General features: G+C 47.5%; 2 protein-coding genes across 12 annotated transcripts in view; one reads left to right on the top strand and one right to left on the bottom strand.

The window, feature by feature from the left end:
• Window positions 1-212: 212 nt before the first annotated feature.
• Window positions 213-26,391, bottom strand: LOC146063227 (lactoylglutathione lyase-like). Of its 3 annotated transcripts, none has more exons than XM_083175423.1 (7): window positions 26,318-26,391; window positions 19,615-19,733; window positions 17,978-18,060; window positions 11,381-11,521; window positions 6,676-6,740; window positions 5,933-6,022; window positions 213-637 (listed from the first exon to the last, which is right to left on the bottom strand). In XM_083175423.1, the coding sequence occupies exons 2-7, from the start codon at window positions 19,669-19,671 to the stop codon at window positions 516-518; spliced, it is 558 nt and encodes a 185-aa protein (XP_083031549.1). In that variant the 5' UTR covers window positions 19,672-19,733; window positions 26,318-26,391; the 3' UTR covers window positions 213-515. The 3 variants fall into 3 exon arrangements, with proteins under 3 accessions (XP_083031549.1, XP_083031550.1, XP_083031551.1); XM_083175424.1 differs by lacking the exon at window positions 26,318-26,391 and adding an exon at window positions 26,182-26,297; XM_083175425.1 differs by lacking the exon at window positions 26,318-26,391 and having other exon boundaries at window positions 19,615-19,962.
• DNAH8 (dynein axonemal heavy chain 8) overlaps window positions 26,163-26,470 on the top strand; it is a 358,983-nt gene continuing 358,675 nt past the window's right edge. For 5 of the 9 annotated variants that reach the window (XM_083175420.1, XM_083175419.1, XM_083175417.1 and 2 more), the window contains exons 1-2: window positions 26,168-26,218; window positions 26,390-26,470. The gene's annotated coding sequence lies outside the window, so the exon portion shown is untranslated. Of the gene's footprint in view, window positions 26,219-26,378 lie in introns of those variants that run through there. The other 4 variants (XR_014471559.1, XR_014471558.1, XM_083175421.1 and 1 more) reach the window with 4 other exon arrangements.

The following is a 26,470-nucleotide window of genomic DNA, read 5'->3' as shown; positions in this document are numbered from 1 at the left end:
TAGAAACCCAGGCTGCCCCCTGATGCGGCCAAGATCTCCTCCGCGGCGCTGCGAGTAAGGACTTCAGTGCTTTAGCGCTATGACAAGCAGGTCTGGTCCGGATCCGTGGGCCATAGTTTGCCCACCCCTGCTCTAGGGTATGTGTTACATATTGGTCACAGTTCTCCATATTATCACAAGCAATGTAGAAATAAGTCACTTAAAAAGTAATATTTGGTTCTCTCACTTTTAAGTATCACCTTTTTATATATACATTATATAAACACTCCTAGTCTACATTCTATAAAGTCATTTACAATATCCTGTATAAATAATCACGGGCTGCATGAAAGGATTGTAAACCAATGTCCAGCATATGAAGAGGTCGCACCAGGCAGGGATTCTCCCAGTATACAGTATTCCCATAGTCCTCTGCACTCCTGTGCCCCATCACTGGTACAGTCAGTTTCTGTGCCACACCTAAGCACAAATATAAACTCGTCAATCCAGTTTGACAATTCCTGAAAAGTTTGTGATCAGACATGTATGACCGGGTGTGGACCCGATATTTTCAGCACATCCGCCATGTTTTGAGGGCAGTGGATCTCGATCCAGTAGCCATCTGGGTCTTCGATGAATGCTAATCCTTTCATTTTCCCTAAAAAGCCAAATTACATTAGTTACTGTACATCAATCGCAGCCAATAACTGTGACATTCTGGGTGACATTTAATGGGATGATGCTATTTTTTATTAATGTTCTGAAATCGCACATTATCACATTTTTGGAAAAATCAACTATTTAATAGGATGCGAATTTGTGGGTGTAAAGTGCAATTTTTTTAGTGATAGTAATGAGCAAATTTTTAGACATGTGCGATTTTTTAAGACATGAAAGTGTGCGGTATTTAGTTTACAAAAATGTTGTGGGGTCTCCCCTCATGAGTATAACCAGCCTCGGGCTCATTGAGCCGGACCTGTTTACAAAAATACAGGGGACAAATAGCATAGGGGTCCCCCGTATTTCTGAAACCAGCATCAAACTATTGGACCGATCCTGGTTCCAAAAATACGGGGGACAGAAAACAGGGGGTCCCCCATATTTTGAAACACCAGGCTCCAACAACCCGCAGTGTCATGCCATCAGCAGGGATTTTTATGGGATTTCCCGATGGGAACCCGTATTGCAGTGCGCTCCTGGGTGGTAATATCCCGCCCAGATCGCATTTAATTTGCAATCTAAAATAAACTAGTTGATTCATCGCGCCCGTACGGGCGCTCTTCACACCGTCGTAGGGGGCTACGCCCCATTAAAATGAGAGCACACTGTGATGCTAATGACACATTATGCCGCACACCTTGATGCCCATTACACCCCATACTGTGATGGCAATTTACCAATGCTGCCCACACCGTAATGCCCATTACGCCCCATACAATGATGCCCATTACACCGCACAATGTGATGTCCACAGTGCCAGATATGCCCCCACAGTGCCAGATATTCCGTCACAGAGCCAAATACACATATGGCCCCACAGTGGCAGATATGCCCCCACAGTGGCAGATATTCAGCCACAGTGCCAGATACACATGTGCCTCCACAGTGCCAGATATGCCCCCACAGTGCCAGAGACACATATGCCCCCACAGTGCCAGAGACACATATGCCCCCACAGTGCCAGAGACACATATGCCCCCACAGTGCCAGAGACACATATGCCCCCACAGTGCCAGACACATATGCCCCCACAGTGCCAGACACATATGCCCCCACAGTGCCATATACACATATGCCCCCACAGTGCCAGATACACATATGCCCCCACAGTGGCAGACACATATTCCCCCACAGTGCCAGATATTCCCCCACAGTGCCAGACACATATTCCCCCACAGTGACAGATATGCCCCCACAGTGCTAGATATTGCTGTGGGGAGCGTGGAGGGGGGGGGGGGGGCTTACCCAGTCCCTGTCTGCGGCCCGCGCTGGACCTCCTCCAGCCCTCCTGCGCTGGCCGCAGCTTCCAGAACACGGACGCGGCTACAGGAAAATGGCCGCCGGCCTCCTGCACTGAGTACATGTCCTCAGTGCAGGGGGCCGGCGGCCATTTTCCTGTAGCCGCAGCCATGTTCTGCTTCTGGAAGCCGCGGCCAGCGCAGGAGGTCTAGCGCGGACCGCAGACAGGGACTGGGTAAATGTGCCGGGGGGCATATGGCACCCTGCCCCCCGGCCCAGCCCGACATTGGTCCGCGCCCTGGAGTAGGCGCTGCCGGAGTGTGCGCTGCCTGCGCCTGCCCCGCCCCCCTGGCCTGCTGCCGTTGGCTAATTGGTCCTGACGCACTTCTTTCCATGACGTCGTGCTGTATGGCTATTTGGCTACATGTGTCAGCTGGGAGGGGGTGTGTGACCCCGCCTAGCGTTACGGACACAGTGTCCGGATGATTGACACATGTAGCCAAATATATAAGAGATGGGCCCCTAAGACTGTTGTACAAAACACTTCAAAGGATCTGTGCAACATCACCGGGAATTACCGTTGTGCAGCTGCCAGGCTCTGTGCAACGCCCCCGGGCAGGGCCGGTGCAAGGCATCTAGGCGCCCTAGGCAAACCTACAGGATACCGCCCCCCACTACACCAACATCATATCACCTCAGGCTCTCTCCAGCCTCATTGCATCGCCATCATATCCCCCCCCCCCCCTCCCACACACTACACCAACATCATATGATATATGATATGATATTGGTGTAGTGTGTGTGTGTGTGTGTGTGTGTGTGTGGGGAGGGGATATGATGCCGATACAATGAGGCTGGAGAGAGCCTAAGGTGATATGATATCTATAGGCTACAGTTAAGATGCAGAAAGGTAAGAAGAACACTGTGACCGAGCTATAGATGATATAGACCTGGACATGCCACCTGGGCAGCTGCCCAAATTCATTGCAGCACCTGCTCCCATCTTTCGTGTAGACTGCTTTGAAGACAAACCCTTGTGGGACCGAGAGAAGGACAGCCAGCAGCCAACCTAGAGTTGCAAAGCACCTGGTGGGCAAAGGGGAGCTCAGTGGGTTCATGATGACATGGTGCCTCTCTAGGGCAATCATGGCGACTTCAGAGTTTAAGGCCTAGTATAAAATCCCCCTCCCCCCACCCATACACACAACGCTGGCAGCTCACTGAGTACCTGGACGGCCGGTTGGGGGGTGGGCGGCGGCGGCTCCACCACCCGCCGGAGAGTTGCAAGGTAGAAGTGCTCCCTGTGCTGCCTGTGTCGGTGTCCAGTCCAGCGATGTGGGGAGCAGTGGATTGACTCTGAACGGCCGGCGGGGGCAGGGGCAGCCACCCGCTGCTGAAGTTTACCGCTGGATGCTGCAGGCGGCGGCCTGATGAAAGGGTGACTGGAGTGTGGGACTGACATGTCGGACTGTCAGCGGCTGGCAGCAAAGTACACGGGCGGGCTCCGGCGGGGGGGGTCTGAATAACTTACTACTCACCTAATGGCTGCTTGCTGCTGTCTGCAGATGATCGCTGACGCTGCAGGCAGCTTGTTCTTCTTGTTCTTCCTCCGGGCTCTCCTCTGCGGTAGCGTAGCTTCTTCCTGCTGCTGCTGGCCGGCTGCAGCTCACTACCGCCCTCCAGTGGCCGGCACCCTAGGCAAATGCCTAATCTTGCCTAGTGGTGGCGCCGGCCCTGCCCCCGGGATTTACCACTGTGCAGCGGCCAGGCTCTGTGCAACATCACCGGGATTTACCACTGTGCAGCGGCCAGGCTCTGTGCAACGCCCCCGGGATTTACCACTGTGCAGCTGCCAGGCTCTGTGCAACGCCCCCGGGATTTACCACTGTGCAGCGGCCAGGCTCTGTGCAACATCCCCGGGATTTACCACTGTGCAGCGGCCAGGCTCTGTGCAACGCCCCCGGGATTTAACACTGTGCAGCTGCCAGGCTCTGTGCAACATCACTGGGATTTACCATTGTGCAGCTGCCAGGCTCTGTGCACCATCACCGGGATTTACCACTGTGCAGCGGCCAGGCTCTGTGCACCATCACCGGGATTTACCACTGTGCAGGGGCCAGGCTCTGTGCAACGCCCCCGGGATTTACCACTGTGCAGCGGCCAGGCTCTGTGCAACGCCCCCGGGATTTACCACTGTGCAGCGGCCAGGCTCTGTGCAACATCACCGGGATTTACCACTGTGCAGCGGCCAGGCTCTGTGCAACGCCCCCGGGATTTAACACTGTGCAGCTGCCAGGCTCTGTGCAACATCACCGGGATTTACCATTATGCAGCTGCCAGGCTCTGTGCACCATCACCGGGATTGACCACTGTGCAGTGGCCAGGGTCTGTGCACCATCACCGGGATTTACCATTGTGCAGCTGCCAGGCTCTGTGCACCATCACTGGGATTTACCACTGTGCAGCTGCCAGGCTCTGTGCACCATCACCGGGATTTACCACTGTGCAGCTGCTGATTTGAAGCAAGAGATAGAAATAACTGCCTCTCATTTTCTCTCCTCTAATTGAATAGGAGAACCCAGTAGCTGCAGAATAAAACAAAATAACCAAACCTCTGAACAATGAAATGCATTCTGACAATGGGGGTTATTCAGACCTAATCGCTGGGCTGCGGACAATTATCGAACAAGTGCACATGCGTGTGGCTCACAGTACACATGCACAAGGCCTTCCTTTGATAAAACCCAGCGTCTTTTTAAAAGCTGGGTGCTCGCAAATTGATTGACATGAATCTGGCATTTGTGGGAGGTAACTGGTCATTTTCTGGGAGAAAGGGAAATGCAGGCGTTTGAAGGGAGGGTCTATGACGTCAAGCCCTGATCAGGCTGATTGTATCGCAGCTGCTGAGTGGGTCCTAGGCTACCCACAGACTGCACACACTGGGAAATCATTATATGGTGAGGGGCGTGGCCAGGTGTGTGAGAGGAAGTCATGTGACATCAGCTCTGCCCCCGATCAGGCTGATTGTATCGCAGCCGCTGAGTGGGTCCTGGGCTACACACAGACTGCACACACTGGGGAATCATTATATGGTGAGGGGCGTGACCAGGTGTGTGAGGGGAAGTTATGTGATGTCAGCTCCTCCCCCGATCAGGCTGATTGTATCGCAGCTGCTGAGTGGGTCCTGGGCTACACACAGACTGCACACACTGGGGAATCATTATATGGTGAGGGGCGTGACCAGGTGTGTGAGGGGAAGTTATGTGACATCAGCTCTGCCCCCGATCAGGCTGATTGTATCGCAGCCGCTGAGTGGGTCCTGGGCTAAACACAGACTGCACACACTGGGGAATCATTATATGGTGAGGGGCGTGACCAGGTGTGTGAGGGGAAGTCATGTGACATCAGCTCCACCGCCTATCATCCTGATTCTATCGCACTGGCATAGTAAGTCCTGGGCTACGCAAAGACTACACACACTGGGGAATCATTATATGGTGAGGGGCGTGGCCAGGTGTGTGAGGGGAAGTTATGTGATGTCAGCTCCTCCCCCGATCAGGCTGATTGTATCGCAGCTGCTGAGTAGGTCCTGGGCTACGCACAGACTGCGCACACTGGGGAATCATTATATGGTGAGGTGTGTGAGGGGAAGTCATGTGACATTAGCTCCGCCCCCTATCATCCTGATTCTATCGCACTGGCCGAGTAAGTCCTGGGCTACGCACAGACTGCACACACTGGGAAATCATTACATGGTGCGCGGCTTGTGAATGGATTTGCAGCTTACCCTGGGCGGGATATCACTCTGGCAGGATGGCGGCTATCTGATCGCAGGGTTCTTCTATTTAGCAGCCCGGCAATCAGGTCTGAATAACCCCCAATAAGAATAACTATGCCGTTTATATCTAACGCCTTAGAATCATACATAAAATGCTGCAATAATAATTTGTCACAGTTCCATGTTGTATATCTCCAGCCATTTAATAACATTTACCAAAACCAGGTTTCTTCAGAAAGGTGACTCCCAGCTCCTCAAATCTCTTGCAGGCAGCGTAGACATCTGGTACTGCGATTCCTATGTGGCCTATATAAGGGCAATACAGAGACGGGGGTGTAAGACTTCCCTTCAGCCCTAGCAATTGTCCCGTATACAATGGTGTGAAGGTTTTCACTCGCTTACTGATTTCTTATAGGTTTGCATATTTGTTACATACGCTGTCTCTCAAGATGCTGCCATACAGCGAATGGCAGTATGCACACAGTTGGGGTCAGGAGCAGACGGACAGCATCTAAATGGGTGTTCGTCGCTGACAGAATTAGATTTGCACATGTGCAGGTTCATTTAATTCTGGGTTATTTAAGGGCCAAATCCTGGGATCCCGCCAATCCCAGGATTGGTCACCCTAGACGTCACAGAGACCCTGCTGAACATGCAGGTCATTAGCTATATAGCCCAAACCGACCTGCATATACAGATGGAGGGGTGGGAGGGTCGTTAATGATGCATGGGAGCGCGCATTGTTAAAGATAGTGAGCTCAGGAGGGCCCTTGAAAAGATAATAAAAAACAGCAAATAAAAATGATTCAATTAAAGAAAGTGATGGCTGCAGACTCCTCTTCTGCCCGGAGGATAATAGAGTATAGGAGAAACAAGATGCTTTATTTTCATGTAGAACATGCACTTACCATTTGTGACAAACAATGAATAAAATCCTAAATTGTAACAACGTTACGTACCGAATCCTCGAGGGTCATGGTTTCCATTATGATACGGATTCTCATCATTCTCAGTGCCCCAGTTGCTGCAGGAGAGGAAACAAACAAGTGTTTATATGGAACAGACATTGATGTCAGGTGTATTAGACAAGCAGAGAACTCAGGGGGTTATTGGACTGCAATAACCAGGTTGTAGCCAGCGGTGGCTCCTACCTTTCTGTAGGAGGGAGGGGGCTGCAGCTGGTGGCGTCCCACTCCCGCTGCCGGGTCCTGTTACCCGCCCCAGTCCAGGAACCTGTGCAATGCAGTGACAGGTGCCGGCGCATGCGCAGTATCTGTACAAGGAATGTGCATGCACACACTCCTGACTTTTATGTGCTGCGTCCCATAAAAATCGGGATGGGGCTGCACAGCGAGGCAGGGAGCGGCATCCTACAGGAAGCCAGCTGTCTGCCTATTGCAGCCCAGACTGGCAGTCCGGGAGGGAAAGAACACCTCCCAATGGGAATGCCTTACTGCGGGTGACTGCCAGTCACAGTGAAGCCAGTGCAGTCTCAAGGACTGCATCTGACTAAGTAAAGTGACAGATTTTACTGGGGGGGGGGGGTGTTTATCCGGGGGGCTGGGCGTGCAGGGGGAAAGTAACCATGCCACCAGCAATGCCATGCATGACCACAGGTGTTTAATAAATTAAGTGGTGTAGTCAGGTCGCTTCTGTGCCAATCCTCCTGGATTTGCCTTATGCTGCCTTTAGTACCTGGGTCCCATGGCTGTTTCAACTACCCTGGAGGCAGCACAGGCCGCATAGCAAAGGCAGCCACTGTACTTACACCCCTGCAGGTAGCAGTTAGAAGCCACGTTGATATATGATACACGTTATATAGCGATGTGCTTGGCAGTCTCATGCTGGAACATGTTATCACACGGAGCTATGCTATGAGGAATGCAGCGCCTGTAATACAGAGTATATAGATGACAGCAACAGAAGTGTAACTACACAAAACTAAAAAAAAAAAAAAAAGAAAAAAAAAAGAGAGAGAGAGAGAGAGAGAGAGAGAGAGAGAGAGAGAGAGAGAGAGAGAGAGAGAGAGAGAGAGAGAGAGAGAGAGAGAGAGAGAGAGAGAGAGAGAGAGAGAGAGAGAGAGAGAGAGAGAGAGAGAGAGGAGATGGATTATTATAAATCTTTATTTATATTGGACAAAGCAAGAGAAGCGCCTGGGTCCTGTATATTAGTTGTGGAGAAAGAGAAGGTGTCTTTGCTACAATGCTTTACCTTGTACTAGAGAGGTCTTACATATACACTTATTCCATCAAAAATATATGGCTTAGAAGTTTTAAAAACTGTGTCCATTCCTAGAGATTGTTCTCCCCCTGGCTAGGCCACTGTCCTGCCCCTAGCAGTGTAAAATAAATTGTAAACACCAACTTTAAAGTTGGGATCTTATATTTTGAGTCATTTTTGTTATTTGACTGCAGCACTGTAAAATCTACCCATGTTGTGCTTTAGAGGTTCCCAAACTTTATTAAATTACGGCGCCCTACAGTATCAGGGTGCCGTGATGGCACCCCTAAGATAAAAGTTTATTATTGACATAATTGGAAAAAAAGAGAGACAGCACGTCAGGGGGGAGCGGGGCAAGGCTGACATCACTTGGCCCCACCCCATGCCAGAAAACTTTGAGATTTCTGGGCCGTGAAGAGGGGGTGGGGCTTAAATGCAGCTAACATGGCATTTTAGCCCCATCCCCTCTCCGGGAACCCGCAATTGGCGGTAATTGAACCAGTGGGGAAGGGAGAAGCGAGGGCTACGGCCAGCAAACGGGAGACTTGCCAACCTTTCCGGGGGGCGGACCCAATTTTTGGGAGCCTCCCGGCCATTCTGGGAGGGTAGGCAAGCCTGGAATATGAATGATAAAGTTTCATAAAACAAGAGGTCAATGGTGAAGCAAACTCGTTATCTCTGCCTTTATGTTTATCGTTTCAAAATCGATCAGTGTGTATGCGTGTGGAGTTCAACGTTTAACGGAGTTTGACGATATTGTTATCTGCCTTTATTGCATAGAATGTATATTAACAATATTGGTGGTGCTGCAGAAACGAACGGCTCAGGGGTTACCACTGAACTTTATCGTTAGATTGGACTGCATGTTCAGGCGATTTGGAGCCCACATTGTTAACCATATAGTGGGTACACACTGAACGATATGCACCATGATATCGATAACAACATTGTTATTGTGTATATTGTTCATACACATTGGATAGTGTGTACCCAGCTTTAGGGTGGCCAGTTTTGTGGGGTTGTGCAGTTGTGCTTCTGATTGTCCACATGCTTTATGATTGGCAGTAGAGATGTGTGGAATCGGTATTAGACAGATTTATTCAGTTTTCAAAACGGGATCTTATTGGCTGTCGGCTGTCATGTGTTTGGATAGCCAATAAAATCCCACTTTGAGAACCGAGTAAATCCGGATAAAACCAAACCTGCACATCTATTCTAAGCCACTATCACTGGTTCTGTCTGTCACTCTGACAATAATTTTTGTTGATTTGGTCCTAAGGACTGGACCAACAACCCAAGGCCCCCATGCAAGAGCCACATTGCACACCAGGGTGCCTAGGCACACAGTTAGGGAACCACTCCTGTACTTAATATGAGATATGTTTTTTTATTTTTTACGATTATTTTCGGCACTGCTTTCATAAACAAATTCACAACACGTCATAACTATGATGAATCGTAATTTACAGCAGGGTCACAAAAACAATCAAAACAATACAAAAATTGCAGGTACAAACATAAAACTAGAAAAAAAATGTACAGTAAAGCAAGCCCAATATAGCAGTACAAACCTACTAGACAGATTATTTAGCATTTTTGGTATTTTAGGCAGTCCTGTATAGACTATTCATGGGTAACGCTCGTCCCAGTGTTTTGGTTGCAGCAGACAACACGGTTCGGGAGGTTTTGCCTGCTGCAGTTTTGAGCGCGCCCAGTTTTGAGTGCGCCTAGTTGCAAGGCAGCACAATAAGTAGCACAACTTGGCGTTTGGCGAATAGCGTTACCGGATAAGTGCAATACCAGCGAACATCCACCAGATGTCTCCACTGCGCATGCATCAGATGTATAATGCAAAGCCATAGCGAAAGAATCCGGAATGCGTGTGCGTGAAGTGTCCATTGAAATGCACAAGAACAACTTTACTGTACATTATTGCACTGTTCAGTATGTTAGATAGACACTTTTATTACCAAAATACAATTGCATGGACGGGCATCTCAAAGATAACCTACTGTACAGTACAGTATGAAGCTACAGAACAGTACCTGTAGCATCGGTATAAGATCCACAAATATACAGTACGCTACTGCAGGAATGACATACAGTACAGGACAGTACGAGCAGGACAGACTCCAGAACAGAGGGGGATAACAAAATGGCTAGCGGATGTCAGCCAAAGCTTCATGGGAGCCCACATCTATGGAGATACAGTGGCAACGATATATAGTAGGTTCCACATGTGTAAGTGCACTGCTGTTCTCCTATGTGAAAAGAGCAGAATACTGTGAACGTCTGAGAAGCTGGAGCGTCTCATTTTTGGCGAAAGGCACTGTGGCTGCATCTGAATGGGAACACAATATGCATAAACCCTGGAGCACTGGTCGCTGTCACCAGGTGTTGTAGGCTAGTGGATGAGCGCACAGCTCTGTACAGTATGTTGAAGACCGAGTTCAATCCTTGGATTGAGACTTATTTTTTGTTAAGCACTCGAGGCACAGGATGCTAGATCCGTGCAGGACGCACGTGGGTACGCAATCTTCATTGTACAGTATAGCTGGTAGATGCGCTCGCCCCTACAGCCTTGGTAAACTTAGGCTCCTAGTTGTCTGGCAGTACAGAACTCTTGCCAGCAACAAGAATCTAACACGGGTTACAAGCGTAAAGAGTGGTGCAGATCTCCATATCTACAGTAGCCATATTCCAGTTGACGGTGGGCACTCCTGGCAGAGGGCTGCAACCTGCTTTCCAGACGCAGCTAAGCCCAAACCTCCTTGCCAGGGATCCCTGGTGAACACAGCTGGGCAGTTAGACTTTGCGCCTCTGTCCAGGAGTCCTGCCAACTACCACATTAACTTGTATATGCGCAACCATTACATCCACCCAGCTACATTCTCCATATCACAGTCTCCAGCCGCTCCAAGTCCAACTCCTAAGCTAGATCCACAAAAAAAACAGACTTTACAACTGTGTTTGAAAACATGTGTGAGTGTCTCTTGTATAAAAGGCCATCATGTTTGGGAGTCATCATCTGTCTTGAAATGCAGATGTTGAGACCTTGATAAGATTTAAGAGGTGAAATGCGTCAGTGGTTACCGGGGAACAAGCAGTAAGCAGCACTGAATCGGGGGGAGGGCTGGAAGTGGTGCATAACACAAACTGCGTACATCGCCATCATGTGTGACTATGCTTTATTTTAATATTCTGTATATTTAGATGTCCTGTCCTGATCCAAATTGTTGTTGTTGTTTTTTTTTTTGTCATTTTAAAATATAAAAGAAAGTAAAAAACAAACTACATTGTGACACAAATGACACAGTTGTCATTTTAACAACTGATGGTTTTTTTCTCAACACCAGACGAAAGGGAAATAAAAAGTTAAAATAATCCGCTACACAACATAATCACAATGATGCTTAAATATAACAATATAAAGACTATACTCACTGCGTCAGCATAATTGTCGCTTTACATGAAAAGGTCCAGGCCGTCCGCTCCTTTATGTTTTTGGGAATGTCCTCCTGATCCTCATAGCCCATTACATACTGGGAGAATTTCATAGAGGGGTAGTCCAGCTTCTGCAGGAGACTGGGAGTGACAGAAACACACAATAAAAAGGTTTATCTTCCCCATATTATTTTTATTGATCAATCAAATATTGTTCTTTATTACTTAGATTAACTTCCTGCAGGACAATGAAATGTTAGCTGACCTTTATCGCACTACATGTGGGAGCTGAGACTAGACACGTTTGTGTAAGCTGCAGACATTGACAAACATTCAAGGAAATATTTATTTTGCAGTTCATGATTGTGGTCAGGTAACCTGGATCCCCTACATGTTCAATGTTCCCTCTGATTATACTGATAGTGAAATCAAGTTTCATGCACAGATGTATGTGATATTATTATTACATCATACCTGTGCTGCTGCAGGACCCTGTTCCTTCCACTATATAATTCTCAGTCTGTGACTTCCTACTATATCCATTCCCCACTACCCTGTCACCATCAGACATGTCTTCGCTGACACATCACTCTCTGATGCTCGAGGACCCTTATCATTCCATAATATAACTCACAGTCTCTGTCTTCCTGCTGCCTCCATTCTCCTCCTCACATCATGTCACTGCCCCTAGCACATGCAGTCATGTCCTCATTGTCACATCACTTATCTCCTGATATACTCTGTGCTGCTGGGAACCCTGCTCTTTCCACTATATATATTTTTTTTTATATAGCACAGCAGATACCATTGTGCATTACAATTGTAGACAATGATAAAACAAACTGGGTAACAACAGACAGACTTGGAGGTAGGAGGGTCCTGCTGCAAGCTTACAATCTATAGGGATATAGGAGGGAAACACAAGGACAGGCATCAGTAATAGCATAGCAGTCCCACCAAGTTACAAGTCCAGAAGGGAACTGTATAATACATGAGTGCCTCAGAGGGTTATGCATGTAGAACTTAAATATGATAGGCTTGCCTGAAGAGGTGAGTTTTCAGGGAATGCTTGAAAGTTTGGAGGCTAGTGGAGAGTCCTATTGTGCATGGAAGGGCATTCCATAGGATGGGAGCCGCCCGATGAAAGTCCTGTAATAGTGAATGGGAGCTAGTGATCCGTGCAGAAGAGAGACGCAGATCTTGTGCAGAGCGGAATGGTTCAGATGGGAGATATGTTGTGATAAGTAGAGAGATATATGCTGGTGCAGTATGGTTAATAGCTTTATATGCGAGTAGAAGTGTTTTATATTGAATACGGTTAAATACAGGTAACCAATGGAGGGACTGGCAGAGCGGATCAGCAGACAATGAGCGTCTTGCAAGGAAGATCAGCCTCGCAGCTGCATTTAAAATGGATTGCAGTGGTGAGAGTCTGTTCTTGGGAAGACCAGTTAGGATACTATTGTAATAATCAATGGGTGATATAAGGAGTGTATTGTGTTAGATAGGGTCGTATTTTGGATATGTTTTTTAGATGCATGTAACATGATTTGGATTGAATGTAGGGAAGAAAGGACAGTTGAGAGTCGAGGATGACCCCTAGGCAACGAGCTTGTGGGGTAGGGTAGATTGTCGAGTTGTCAACAGTTATGGAGATATCAGGATAACTGTTCTTGGCTGGTGGGAATATAAGTAATTCTGTTTTGGAAATACTGAGTTTGAGGTGGCAAGAAGACATCCAAGATGAGATGGCAGAGAGGCATTCAGAGACTCGGCCCAAGACCACTCTTGACAACTCTGGGGTTGACAGATAGATTTGAGTATCGTCTGCATACAAGTGATACTGAAATCCGAAAAAGCTGATTGGTTTGCCAAGAGATGAGGTATAGATTGAGAAAAGCAGAGGACCTAAGACTGAGCCTTGCAGAACTGACAGAGGTAGTGAAGAGGAAGTAGAGTCAGATAAGAGAACACTGAAAGAGCGATCAGATAGGAAAGATGAGAACAAGGAAAGGGCTTGTATTATTAAGACCTAAGGAGTGTAGTGTTTGTATGAGAAGAGTGTGATCAACAGTGTCAAATGCAGCAGAAAGATCTAGAAGAATAACTAGTCAGTAATGGCCTTTAGACATAGGAAAGATGAGAACAAGGAAAGGGCTTGTATTATTAAGACCTAAGGAGTGTAGTGTTTGTATGAGAAGAGTGTGATCAACAGTGTCAAATGCAGCAGAAAGATCTAGAAGAATAACTAGTCAGTAATGGCCTTTAGACATGGCAGTTACCAGATCATTCACCACGTTAGTCAGTGCTGTCTCTGTGGAGTGTTGGGAACGAAAGCCTGACTGAAGCGAGTCTAATAGGGTGTGAGAGTTAAGAAAGTGTGTGAGGTGAGAGTAGACAAGTTTCTCGAGTAGCTTGGAGAGGCATGGGAGCGGAGAGATAGGACAATAGTTAGAGAGAGTTAGGGTCAGAATTGTGTTTTTTTCCAGAATGGGAGTAATCACTGCATGTTTGAACAGAAAAAGGAAAAGTACCAGTATATAATCTTCAGTGTGTCGCTTCCTGCTGCCTCCATTCCCCTCTTCACATTATCGACCTTATTCTGGTCAACATGCAAAGCTGTGAAATGTGCAGCTTTGCAAGTGGTTTAAACGTCGGCCTGCACAAACGGCTGCCCCCCCCCCCCTGCACACTGAGTTCCTCCGCACGCGTGCAAATTGATGTTTAGCATAAATATCCATTCGCAGCGTGCGTGCGGGGAGGAAATCATTTAATGGTCGCCTTCCATCTAATGATTTCTACAGTGCTCGCAGATGTAAGACTCCTCTCTGGTGTCTTACATCTGCGGGCGCCCTGTACTGGAAGTGGGCGGGCAGCTGACTGTTCCTCGCTCCAGTGCATAGAATCTATTCCCCCTGCTAAGAGCAGCGAGTGGCAGGGGGACTCTCAACTGCCCCTGCAATGTGGGACACTAACGGCGGGACAGTCCCAAAAAAAACAAAAACCCTTGACTGTCCCACAAAAAGAGGGACAGTTTGGGAGGCTTGCTTCTCCATTATTTACACTGCTTAACCCATTGACATCCTGCATGACAACCTCTCCCCAGCTTTCTGCAGAAATGTTTTAAATAAGTAGTGAATCCTGATCTCTATCCTTCAGGTAACAACTGCCTGTGGAGTGAGGAGCATGTGAGAAGGCATCAATGATTGTAGGGTCAAGGAATGGGGTCAGCCACGAGGATCCCAGGAAGTCTGTCTTGCAGAGAATCTATGTAAGGTGCAACTAGCTTACAGAGAATAAATAGTAGGTGGATGGGACTGTTTTTTTTTTATTTTTTTTTAAATATTGTCAACAAGAGGCTCTCTGTGTTCTGTGGTGATCGCTGTATTGTATGCTGGTCACTGGGATGCTTTGTGTATTGTATGGTGAGCATTATGATGCTCTTCGCATTGTATGGTGGTCTTTAAGATGATCTCTGTACTGTATGATACTGGAGGCTTTGTGTATTCTGCCCTGGGATAAAAGACTAATCTGACTTTATAAGAGGTGAAATATGGCATGCACACAACTTCCTGTTCATACCGCATCTACATCAATCACTATAAAGAAGATAGCAAGGCTTCACACTAAAGGTCCATACACACTGGGCGACTATGCCCAGCGTGTATGAACAGCGAGGATCACTATCATTGCTGGGAGGAAAGACGTCCAGTGCATACACACTGAGCGGCTTTCCCCCTGCCCGGCGCCGTCAGCAGGGAAGAGGACTGAGCGGCTTTCCCGGCGATGATGTGGGAGTGTGCAGCAGCCCTCGCCATTCACCGCTGGGGCATACACACTGGGCGGCTTTGAGCTGAAAGCTGTTCAAACTAGCTGTTTTGAGTGGCTTTCAGCTCAAAGTCGCCAAGCATACCTCCCTACTGAATGTCCCGGTATTTTGGGACAGTCTGGCGTCCCTCCCGACTCCGGCAGTGTCCCGCGGCGGGGGGGGGGGGCAGTTGTGAGTCCCCCTGTCGTCCGCATGCGCACAGCATCTATTCTTGCAGGCAGAGGGGCTGGGGGCTGGCCAGCAGCTCATAGAGCTGCTTGGCATGCCCCCACAGCGGCATAAAATGGGGGCGTGGCCTCGCCGCGACTATAGACCACGCCCCTTTCCGATAGGCTGCACGGCAAAAAAAAAAAACGGCGCGCGTCTCCGGCGCGCACCCTGTCCCTCCCCGGCATCTGCAAAAGTTGGGAGGTATGAAGTGTGTATAGGCCTTACTGCTGATATTATACTACACAACCACCAGCGCTTTCTCCTGTCTCATAAATAGTATACCAATAGCAATATATTTATGTGCTTGTTCTAGGACTAGTCCTTTTCTGGAAAATATTACTGTGCCTCAGGGTTGCCGACCCTCCCGGAATTACCGGGAGGATCCCGAAAATCGGGTCCTCCTCCCGGCCCCCCGGAAAGGTGGGCAACCCTCCCGGATTCCAGGGGACCCCCACGCCACCCCCCGATTGTGGCGTCTTCCCCATACCTTTGAATTGAAAACCGTCAATCCGCGGGTCTCAGGGGAGGGGGCGGAGCTAAAAGCGCGTCATTTTAGCCCCGCCCCCTCCACAGAGATTCGTGAATTGGGGGGTTTTACCATCATGGGGGCGGGGCTTAATGATGTAAAGCTCAAGCCCCGCCCCCCGAACTGCAGCTGGAAGTCTCCTCTCCGGGCTTCTCCCCGAGAGGAGACAGAAAAAGTCGGCAACCCTGCTGTGCCTGGAGCTCTTAATCTTTCATGCACTTTGTTTATTGTAATGGGTTTTAGTATAAGTGGTGATTATAGTCCATGAAGTATAATATATATACTACATACACTGCTGCTCAGGTCACATGTGTCCCTCCCTAATCACCACGAATATAAGAAAAGATAGATATATATATCCGATCGTGGTACTATCCTGGTGTGAACTGCAATTGAAGAAACAGTTTGGAACTTTGGACTACTAAAATAGAAAAGTTATGTATTAACTATTTATGAGACAGGAGAAAGCGCTGGTGGTTGTGTAGATCTTCTTATCTTGGATGTACTTTTGTTTTGGTGGCGGTTGACAACCTCACTGTCTACAACACTCCGGCTGCATATTCTTTTATTTGGCGCTTTATTGTTTGAGATATTGTTTCTTGAAGCTGATATTATACTGGCAGATTATTGTATTTTGTGAGAAACAATCACTGCAGCACAGAGTAAAATGGGTTCCCACATACATGTGCCATATCAGCCATAACTGTCTCCCCAGTGCCAGAGTTCCTAGCAGTCTGACGAATGAGGAAGAAAAAGTTATTTCATTTGCACCCTCAGGCAAGTTGATTAGGGAGGGACACATGTGACCTGAGCAGCAGTATGTAGTATATATATTATACTCCATACTAAAACCCATTACAATAAACAAAGTGCATGAAAGATTAAGAGCTCCAGGCACAGTAATATTTTCCAGAAAAGGACTAGTCATAGAACAAGCACATAAATATATTGCTATTGGTATACTGTAGGTGTGAGACCTTTCTGCATGGTATGCACCAAATGTCACAGGACTGGAAATTCCACGCACACATGTGACATACAGGCTGCTGCCTAACTGGGTGGACAATTTCCCTGGCAGTGGCACCACCCACATAATATCTGGTCAGAGGGCCTGGTCCAATCCCCTAATTCAGAGCAATATAATAATTATGTAGCATTGTGGCATACTTGGCTACTTTTGAAGTCTCAGGGAGATTATAGTTGGTAGCAAAATTTTGCAAAGCGCCCCATTGAGGGGTTTGCCATGCTCCTCCCAAAGGGCGTGTCTAGTTCCATATATGGAGAGATTGTGAACGTGGCACTTAGAAGCGTGGCTGTGTACTGCTGCATCTGAGAGGAATCTTTTAAAATGACTTACAGTATATACAAATGTAGATGAGCCCCAAAGCAGTTAGTAAGAGATACTATACTTGGTAAAGTGCTGGGAAATGGTGCTGATGATTCAATGTAACTGTATCTATCTCTCATTCCTTTTTTCCAAAATATGTAACAGTGTGATGTGGGCTAGGTGACATGAGGGAGATTGCTAGACTAATGAGAGAGAGAGGGAGATTGCTGCTATGTCAGGGAGTCTCCAGCAGAATGCAGGAGGGAAGGTAACTATGATGTAACAGTATAATGTGGGCTAGGTGACATGAGGGAGATTGCTAGACTAATGAGGGAGAGAGGGAGATTGCTGCTATGTCAGGGAGTCTCCTGCAGAATGCAGGAGGGGAGGTAACTATGATCTAACAGTGTAATGTGGGCTAGGTGACATGATGGAGATTGCTAGACTAATGAGGGAGAGAGGGAGATTGCTGCTATGTCAGGGAGTCTCCAGCAGAATGCAGGTGGGAAGGTAACTATGATGTAACAGTATAATGTGAGCTAGGTGAAATGAGGGAGATTGCTAGTCTAATGAGGGAGAGAGAGGGAGATTGCTGCTATGTCAGGGAGTCTCCAGCAGAATGCAGGAGGGGAGGTAACTATGCATTGTGGCCTGCGGACCAGTATCTCCCGGCTATCACTTGCGATTCCACATAGTTCTACTTACGTCATTCCGAGGCATTTGTTGTAAAAGTGTAGGGACTTCAGGGGATCTTTAATTCTCAGCATGGTTTGCTGTATAATATAATCCTATAAATGACAAATGTGAAGAATATCAGTAGGACTACCAGCAGCAGATATTGATCAGAGATCAGAGTCCTGTGTCTATGGACGCATCATCGGATCACCATCGGTCGCTGCATAGTATGCGCTTACTCAGACTGGCTGTTTATCCGGTTACCCGAGTCCAGGATGTCAGAGTCCGGACACTCAGACGCTGGACTCAGAGCACCTACAAAGAAAGGTGACAGTTGCTGACCCCCGTGTCACCGGTGCAGATAAGGGGAGAACTCTGAGCAATATGAAAAGACCCATTCTGCACATGCACAGACCACAAACCACTGGGTTTGCATACAAATCCGAATCAGGCCCTCAAATGACCATTGCCCCCTCCTTCACCTATTACTGCCATTATATCTGTCCAACCCTACCTTGTGCAGCTGTACTGAAATACCTGCTGATCCTCACCTGACAGCCCCCAGCAGACTTACACAGTGGCGGAACTTGTTCCACAACAACTGCGGGATAACCGGCTGCATACAAACAATGACAATCCAACTGCTAGTATATCGCTGCCTTGTGTAATACTGTATACTAAATAGGGTATGGGTCACTGGGTCGGCACATATTAGATCTCCATCCATGGGTCAACCACAGAAGGTCGACCTGGCTAAGGTCGACAGGGTTGGAAGGTCGACAAGCTTTAGGTCAACAACGTCTACAGTCAAAAGGTATATACTGTATATAATAACAAGGGGAAACAATATGCAAAATCTTCAAACATTGCAAAAAAGGGAGATATTTATTACAGCTCGGAGAGATACAAATTTGAAAAGATAAAGAACCAACCAACAGCCATTTTTCAAACACAGGAGCAGATGTATTATAAGCCTGGTGAAGAGATACCGTGGAAGGTGATAACGCAGCAGCCAATCAGCTGTGTTTGAAATATGATAATTAGGTGATTGGCTGCTGCGCTATCACATTCCACTTTATCTCTTCACCAGGCTAAATACTGTACATCTGCCCCACAGCCTGATATGTTACAAGTTACAAACTAATTGGATAGCACTTTATCTCTAACAATCTTAACAAAAAAAACGTATTGACTCAAGTGGGACCCTCACTCGAGTATAAGCCGAGGGGGGCTTTTTCAGCATAAAAAAAAAATGAATATATATATATATATATACACACAGAAGTACCAACACACTCGCCATTCCTACGAATGGGGTGCAAACAGCACCCACACTTCCCAGGTTGGGGTGCAGTGGCCTGTGACCACACACTCTAGTTAATACAAACACAGGGGGCCCAGCACTCACTGCAACAAACTCACCTTAGCATTCAAATAATCAATTAAATTAATAATGGGGTTTTAGTTCATGAATTGATCAATGCATTTAATCGCCAAGGGACCCCATGATCAATTCATGAACTAAATCCTCATTATTTATTTAATTGATTATTTGAATGCTAAGGTATTTGTATATACTGTAGATAGACAGACAGATACCTGTAGATAGAGATAGAAAGATAGATAGATAGACACTGCATCTATATCTAACTATTTATAGAATATACCTGGGTGGAGGGGTCCGGTGCCGTCTCCTCGTCCATGTCACCGTCCGGCTCTGACATGACTTCTCCCCAGCACTGACAGTCTGATACCAGTGACACTCCTCAGTACACTCTGGCTGTACCTGTGTGGGGAAGGGCAGGGATAACAACACCTAAATGGATCCTGGACACGCCCAGTCACTGTCATTTCATTATGCATACATAGGACTGTGCAGTATTGTAGGCAGCCCTGGTGCCCCCCTGCTCTCATGCTGACCAGTGCTGGCTGGATGAGTGCTGAGCAGAATGGGTATTATGCTATGGTTAGTCTATTGCACAGTGCTCCTCTGATGGGCAAAGAAGCATCCAGGCACATTGGTGCAAGACTAGTGACCCCTACTCTGTAGCCAGACATGATAGTGCTAATTCCATCTGTGCACAATGAGCTTCAGCCTGTGCGCACAGCTCCTATACAGTGTTTTACATTCCTGCAGTGCATACAGGTGGGGACCGAGGAATGCAGTGTTACAGTGCTTGTCACCTGTTGATCATTGCTCTATGGCCCTTCTGGTGTGCAGTGCGACACAGCATTCTTCCATTGCTCTGATTGTCTTAAAAAAAAGCATTGTTCCTGTAATGCTCATCACCTGTACGTACTTGTACCAGTGGCATCGAGAGGAGGGGGAGTGGCTACTTTGTACCTGCCGCCCTCTTCCTGTACAAGGACGCCGCAAATTTGAGTCACTAGAGAGTGACTTAGATTTGCAAACACTTAAGAAATCATTTGACAGTCGGCGACCATTGAATGATTTCTGCCACGCACGCAAGCTGTGAATGGATGTTTATGCAACAAATCCATTCGCATGCATGCGGGGAAAATCGGTGTGGCTGCAGCGCAGAGCCGGCCCTAGCCTAAATGATGCCCTAGGCAAGATTTTGACTGTTGCCCCCTAGCACCGCCACTAGTTCCGTCTCTAACCCTGCTCCCCTTTCCCAGCCTCATCAACCCTCATCATTGCAGTCATCATTTTGGTGCTCCTACCCGCAATATTTTAAATAGAAACAGTGCACACATTTGGTGCGCAGCCCAAACAGGGGTGTGTTCTTGCTGGGAAGGGGCATGGCCACACAATAGTACCCCCAATTCAAATTATGCCACACAGTAGTGCAACTTTATTCACATTATATCATGGGATGGTGTCCCTTATTCATGTTACATCACACAGTAGTACCACTTTACCTTATGTACATTACTCCTCATATTATTCACATTATACCCTTCGAAAAAAATCCTGAGAAAATATTGTATTTTAAGCACCTCCATGGCCACACTGCAACCCAGCACAAAGCAGTGTGTGCTGGGCAGAGGAGAAGAGCTGCAGCTGCTGCTGTCACTTAAGGGGACGGGGCCCGGGGCCCCCACTGGGACCTTTCATCAGACTTTGGCCTGGGTAATTTGTACCCCCTACCCCATTCTCTAGGCACCCCTGATAATACCACACAGTAATGCCCCTTACACATGACACACATTATTAATGTCCTTATAACCATAATGCCCCTTACACATTATGCCAACCTTTATTAATGCCCTTCATACACATAATGACACAAATAATGACCCTTACACATATGTCACACATTATTAATGCCCTTATACACATGACACACATTATGCCCTTACACATGTCACACATTATTAATGCATTTATATATGACACACATAATGCCCCTTACACATATGCCGAACACTATTGCACAACCCACCCACCCGCAGACAGGACTCGCACAGCCGCTAACAGCCTCACTCACACACACAAAATAGGCATGCTGCATATCAATTGCCTAGTTGGCCTATGCCTAAGGCCGGCTCTGCTGCAGCGGGTGGGCGTGGGGCAGGCAGCAGCTTTGTGAGTCAACCAGAATGACCTCCCTGGTTTGCTAATGGATAAAACCATGTGCACTGCAGGTGGGGCAGATGTAACATGTGAGGAGAATTAGATTTGGGTGTGGTGTGTTTAAACTGAAATCTAAATTGCAGTGTAAAATAAAAGTAGCCAATATTTACTCTGCACAGAAACAAAATAACTCACACACACACCTCTCCAATCTCCATATACACACACACACACATACATCCCAACAGTCCCGATTACCACGGGAATGTCCCGGTTTTCGGGGACATTCCTGCGTCCCTCCCGCGGCCATCAGTGTCCCGCGGCGAGGGGGGGGCTGTTGGGAGTCCCCCCCTGTCGTGCGCACGCACATTGTCTATTCCCACAGCCAGGGGGCTGGGGGCATGGCTAGAGGCTCACAGACCCTCTGGGTCATGCCCCCATAGCGACAAAACGGGGGCGTGACCTCGCGGGGGGAGTCGCATGTATAGGCCACGTCCCCTTTAATTAGGCCACTCCCCTGAAATTTTCGGTGCGTCTGCAGCGCGCATCCCCCTGTCCCTCCTTCATCGCTACACACACACATCTCTCCAATCTACACACACACACACACACATCTCTCCAATCTACACACACACACACACACATCTCTCCAATCCACACACACACACACACACACACACACACACACTTATCTCTCCAATCTCTCTGGTTGGAACAAAAATCTGGCTCTTTATTGGAGAAAATGACAATTTGCTCCCAAATACTGATAAACAGAAAATGGTTGATCAGACAAATTGGTTAAATCCATTTGATGTATACTTTAATTCGTTAGCAGATATTTCTTCACACCAGACAGATTGGACAGATGAATCTGTAGGTGTGTACCCAGTTTTACTCTCTCTGCACATGGTTTTGTCCATTAGTAAACCAAAGGGGTAGTTCAGTCCCGCCCCGATGTTTCTGGGACCGCGCATGCCCATGGAATATTATGTGCATGAGCATTTCCCCTTTGCGAATGTCTTCGTCGACTTGCATAGTCGTGGAGCCCTTCCCAAAAACATTGGGGTGGGACGAGGGCAGATGGTGGCAGAGATCACCCATGAGTACGCCCAGCATCCCCATGAAACTGCTGGACATTCCCATGGCTACACAGGCGAGCCAATGCAGGCCGGTGGCGGGAGGCTGACGTCACAGGACGTCAGCCACCTGCCCCAACTTCATCCCGGTGGCTGCAAATAAAATTCAGTTGCCACTGACTCTTTGGCTGTGTCATTTTTTGCTTGTGTCTATGTGGGCCGAATGTAACTCTATTTTTTTTTTTTTTGCTGTGTCGACCTTTTGCCTGTCAACCAATAGTGGTTGACTCATTGACACCCAGTGACCACCCACCCCCCAAAAAACGCAGTTTATCGATCATGCTGTGGCCCTCAAACAGAAGTAGGTGATGGTGAGCTAATCAGACTGGTGAGACAGCATTCTCTACCTGCCTCTCAGCCTGCAGCCAGACAGTGAGTGGCTGTCAGCATGCTGGTTGAAGGATGGCTGGGGCTATCCACCAATGAGAGTGCTGACAGCCCATCACTGGATGTAAGCGTGTGGAAAGACTGCAGGAAGGGCATGTTATATATATTTTTTTAATTGATTCCATGATTGGGCGGGTGCATTGCATACCTCCAAACTGTCCCGTTTTTCATGGGAACGTCCCGCCCGGGGCCGGCACTGTCCTGCAACGGGGGAAGCAGTTAAGAGTCCCCCCCTGCCACTATCTCCTCAGCCCATCAGGCTGCAGAATAGAGGGGCTGGGGACATAGCCAGAGAGCCGCTAGCCATGCCCCCACAGCAGCAAAAACAAGGGCGTGGCCTTGCTAGAATAGGCCATGCCCATGTATCACTAGGCCACCCCCCCAAAATTAGGGCGTGCATCTTCAGAGTGAGACAAGATGCACAGGAGCGCGCATCTTAGGACACATCATGTATACACATTATACAATATCGTTCTGAACTGAACTAAGCCGTAACAATCATGTACACTAGTGCCCATTGTCTTAAGGTGGCCATACACTACTGCGATGTATCACAGGAGTGTATGGTCTTAGGATCCCTTGGGACCTTCCCGGGCGTCAGGATCGCATGTGATAAATGCGGTTCTTTCACATGTGATGTATGGCATGTTTCCTGCCGCTGGAAGGTCCAACCCCCGACATGTAGGTCCGACCTTCGACTCAGGTCCGATGTGCACGGGACCGCTCCTACATCAAACGCATACGTTTTGGGCCAATTTCTCAGCCTGATCCGTCGGGAATGAGTGAAATTGTTCCCAATCGCTGTAGTGTATGGGAGCCTTTGCTCTAATCCTTATACCTGTTGTTTTCCTACCCTCTCCCAGGTCTCTCCGTTCACAGCGTCCCTGGATATAGACTGTGGCAACAACACTGTTTCCATCGCATTCCACATAGAACCAGTCGCAAACATTAACTACATGACGTGAAGTCGGTATGACAATGATATTAGTAGCATCACTATTTCTACATGTGATCTATCTAACGGGCTGTACTAGAGGGGCTATATGGCTACATACAGCAAATCGCATGCGATACATAGCATAGCGATTCCGATTAATGCTATGTGCAGCAGGTCCCATCTCCGACTTGATCGGCCGCGTGTCATAACTGATGACATACACATGCAATTTTGACACTTTTCATCCGGTTTCTTGGCCTGATCTGGAGAAATTGTTCTAGTGTATGGCCAGCTTTACACTGCAGCCATATAACGCTAAGGTATGGCACCATAGCTCTGTAACATACAAAAGGTGATATGGCACCATAGCTCTGTAACATACAACAGCTGATATGGCACTATAGCTCTGTAACATACAACAGCTGATATGGCACCATAGCTCTGTAACATACAACAGCTGATATGGCACTATAGCTCTGTAACATACAACAGCTGATATGGCACTATAGCTCTGTAACATACAACAGCTGATATGGCACCATAGCTCTGTAACATACAACAGCTGATATGGCACCATAGCTCTGTAACATACAACAGCTGATATGGCACTATAGCTCTGTAACATACAACAGCTGATATGGCACCATAGCTCTGTAACATACAACAGCTGATATGGCACCATAGCTCTGTAACATACAACAGCTGATATGGCACTATAGCTCTGTAACATACAACAGCTGATATGGCACCATAGCTCTGTAACATACAACAGCTGATATGGCACCATAGCTCTGTAACATACAACAGCTGATGTGGCACCATAGCTCTGTAACATACAACAGCTGATATGGCACCATAACTCTGTAACATACAACAGCTGATATGGCACCATAGCTCTGTAACATACAACAGCTGATATGGCATCATAGCTCTGTAACATACAACAGCCGTGTAACTCTCTGATATGGCATCATAGCTCTGTAACATACAACAGCTGATATGGCATCATAGCTCTGTAACATACAACAGCTGATATGGCACCATAGCTCTGTAACATACAACAGCTGATATGGCACCATAGCTCTGTAACATACAACAGCTGATATGGCACTATAGCTCTGTAACATACAACAGCTGATATGGCACTATAGCTCTGTAACATACAACAGCTGATATGGCACTATAGCTCTGTAACATACAACAGCTGATATGGCATCATAGCTCTGTAACATACAACAGCTGATATGGCACCATAGCTCTGTAACATACAACAGCTGATATGGCACCATAGCTCTGTAACATACAACAGCTGATATGGCACCATAGCTCTGTAACATACAACAGCTGATATGGCACCATAGCTCTGTAACATACAACAGCTGATATGGCACCATAGCTCTGTAACATACAACAGCTGATATGGCACTATAGCTCTGTAACATACAACAGCTGATATGGCACCATAGCTCTGTAACATACAACAGCTGATATGGCACCATAGCTCTGTAACATACAACAGCTGATATGGCACCATAGCTCTGTAACATACAACAGCTGATATGGCACCATAGCTCTGTAACATACAACAGCTGATATGGCACTATAGCTCTGTAACATACAACAGCTGATATGGCATCATAGCTATGTAACATACAACAGCCGTGTAACTCTCTGATATGGCATCATAGCTCTGTAACATACAACAGCTGATATGGCATCATAGCTCTGTAACATACAACAGCTGATATGGCACTATAGCTCTGTAACATACAACAGCCGTGTAACCGTCTAATTAGCTCTGACATACAACAGCTGTGTAATTAGGGATGGCCATCGATGATTCAAAAACATGGCCGATGTTGATAACTTTTTCCTTCAAAGTGCCGCCCAGGACATGGGGCATAGAGCCCCGCTCCCGAGTTTTGATTGGCCCAATAGGCCAATCAATCAAATACAATGGATGACCATCGATATGTAAAAATATCGATGGTCATCCATTGCATAGTGAAGCACTATCGATGACCAGTTGCAGAATTGCCATCGATGGCAACCATCGAGGCAAAGGCAACGATGTGGCCATATCAGATATAGCATTACAGCAGCTCTGTGACATACAAAACCATGCAACATGTAATCAATCATGCTATGGGGAATTCACATGATATTATTAAATATAACAAAGTGGCCGTTGGGAGGAGCCACGCGCACGGCAGTTATCCGTCGCCTATTCGCCTACATTAGCTGTAATGCGCCAACAAATGTCTGCTTCCGCGGTAGGTCGTTTTGATGACAGCTGACGGGGATCCCCGAGCTCCACCCTTAACAAAACATACATCGCAGCTTGCTTGTAGGGTGATCACATAAAATAATACCATTTCTAGCTAATGATAGAGTTTGTCGTGTCCTACGCGGGTCGGGACTAATGGTATCCTTCCGCCCCTCAGGTGACGCACTCCGCCCAGTCTGTCAGTCACAGCGCGGCGGCAGACGGAGGAGGAGAGTGAGAGACCGAGCGCGACGGAGTG

The sequence above is a fragment of the Crinia signifera genome, chromosome 3, assembly GCF_055691185.1.
Source record: "Crinia signifera chromosome 3, ASM5569118v1, whole genome shotgun sequence".
NCBI classification, from domain to species: domain Eukaryota; kingdom Metazoa; phylum Chordata; class Amphibia; order Anura; family Myobatrachidae; genus Crinia; species Crinia signifera.
The sequence above is the reverse complement of the archived record's forward strand: the minus strand, read 5'-3'. Positions and strand labels throughout refer to the sequence as shown.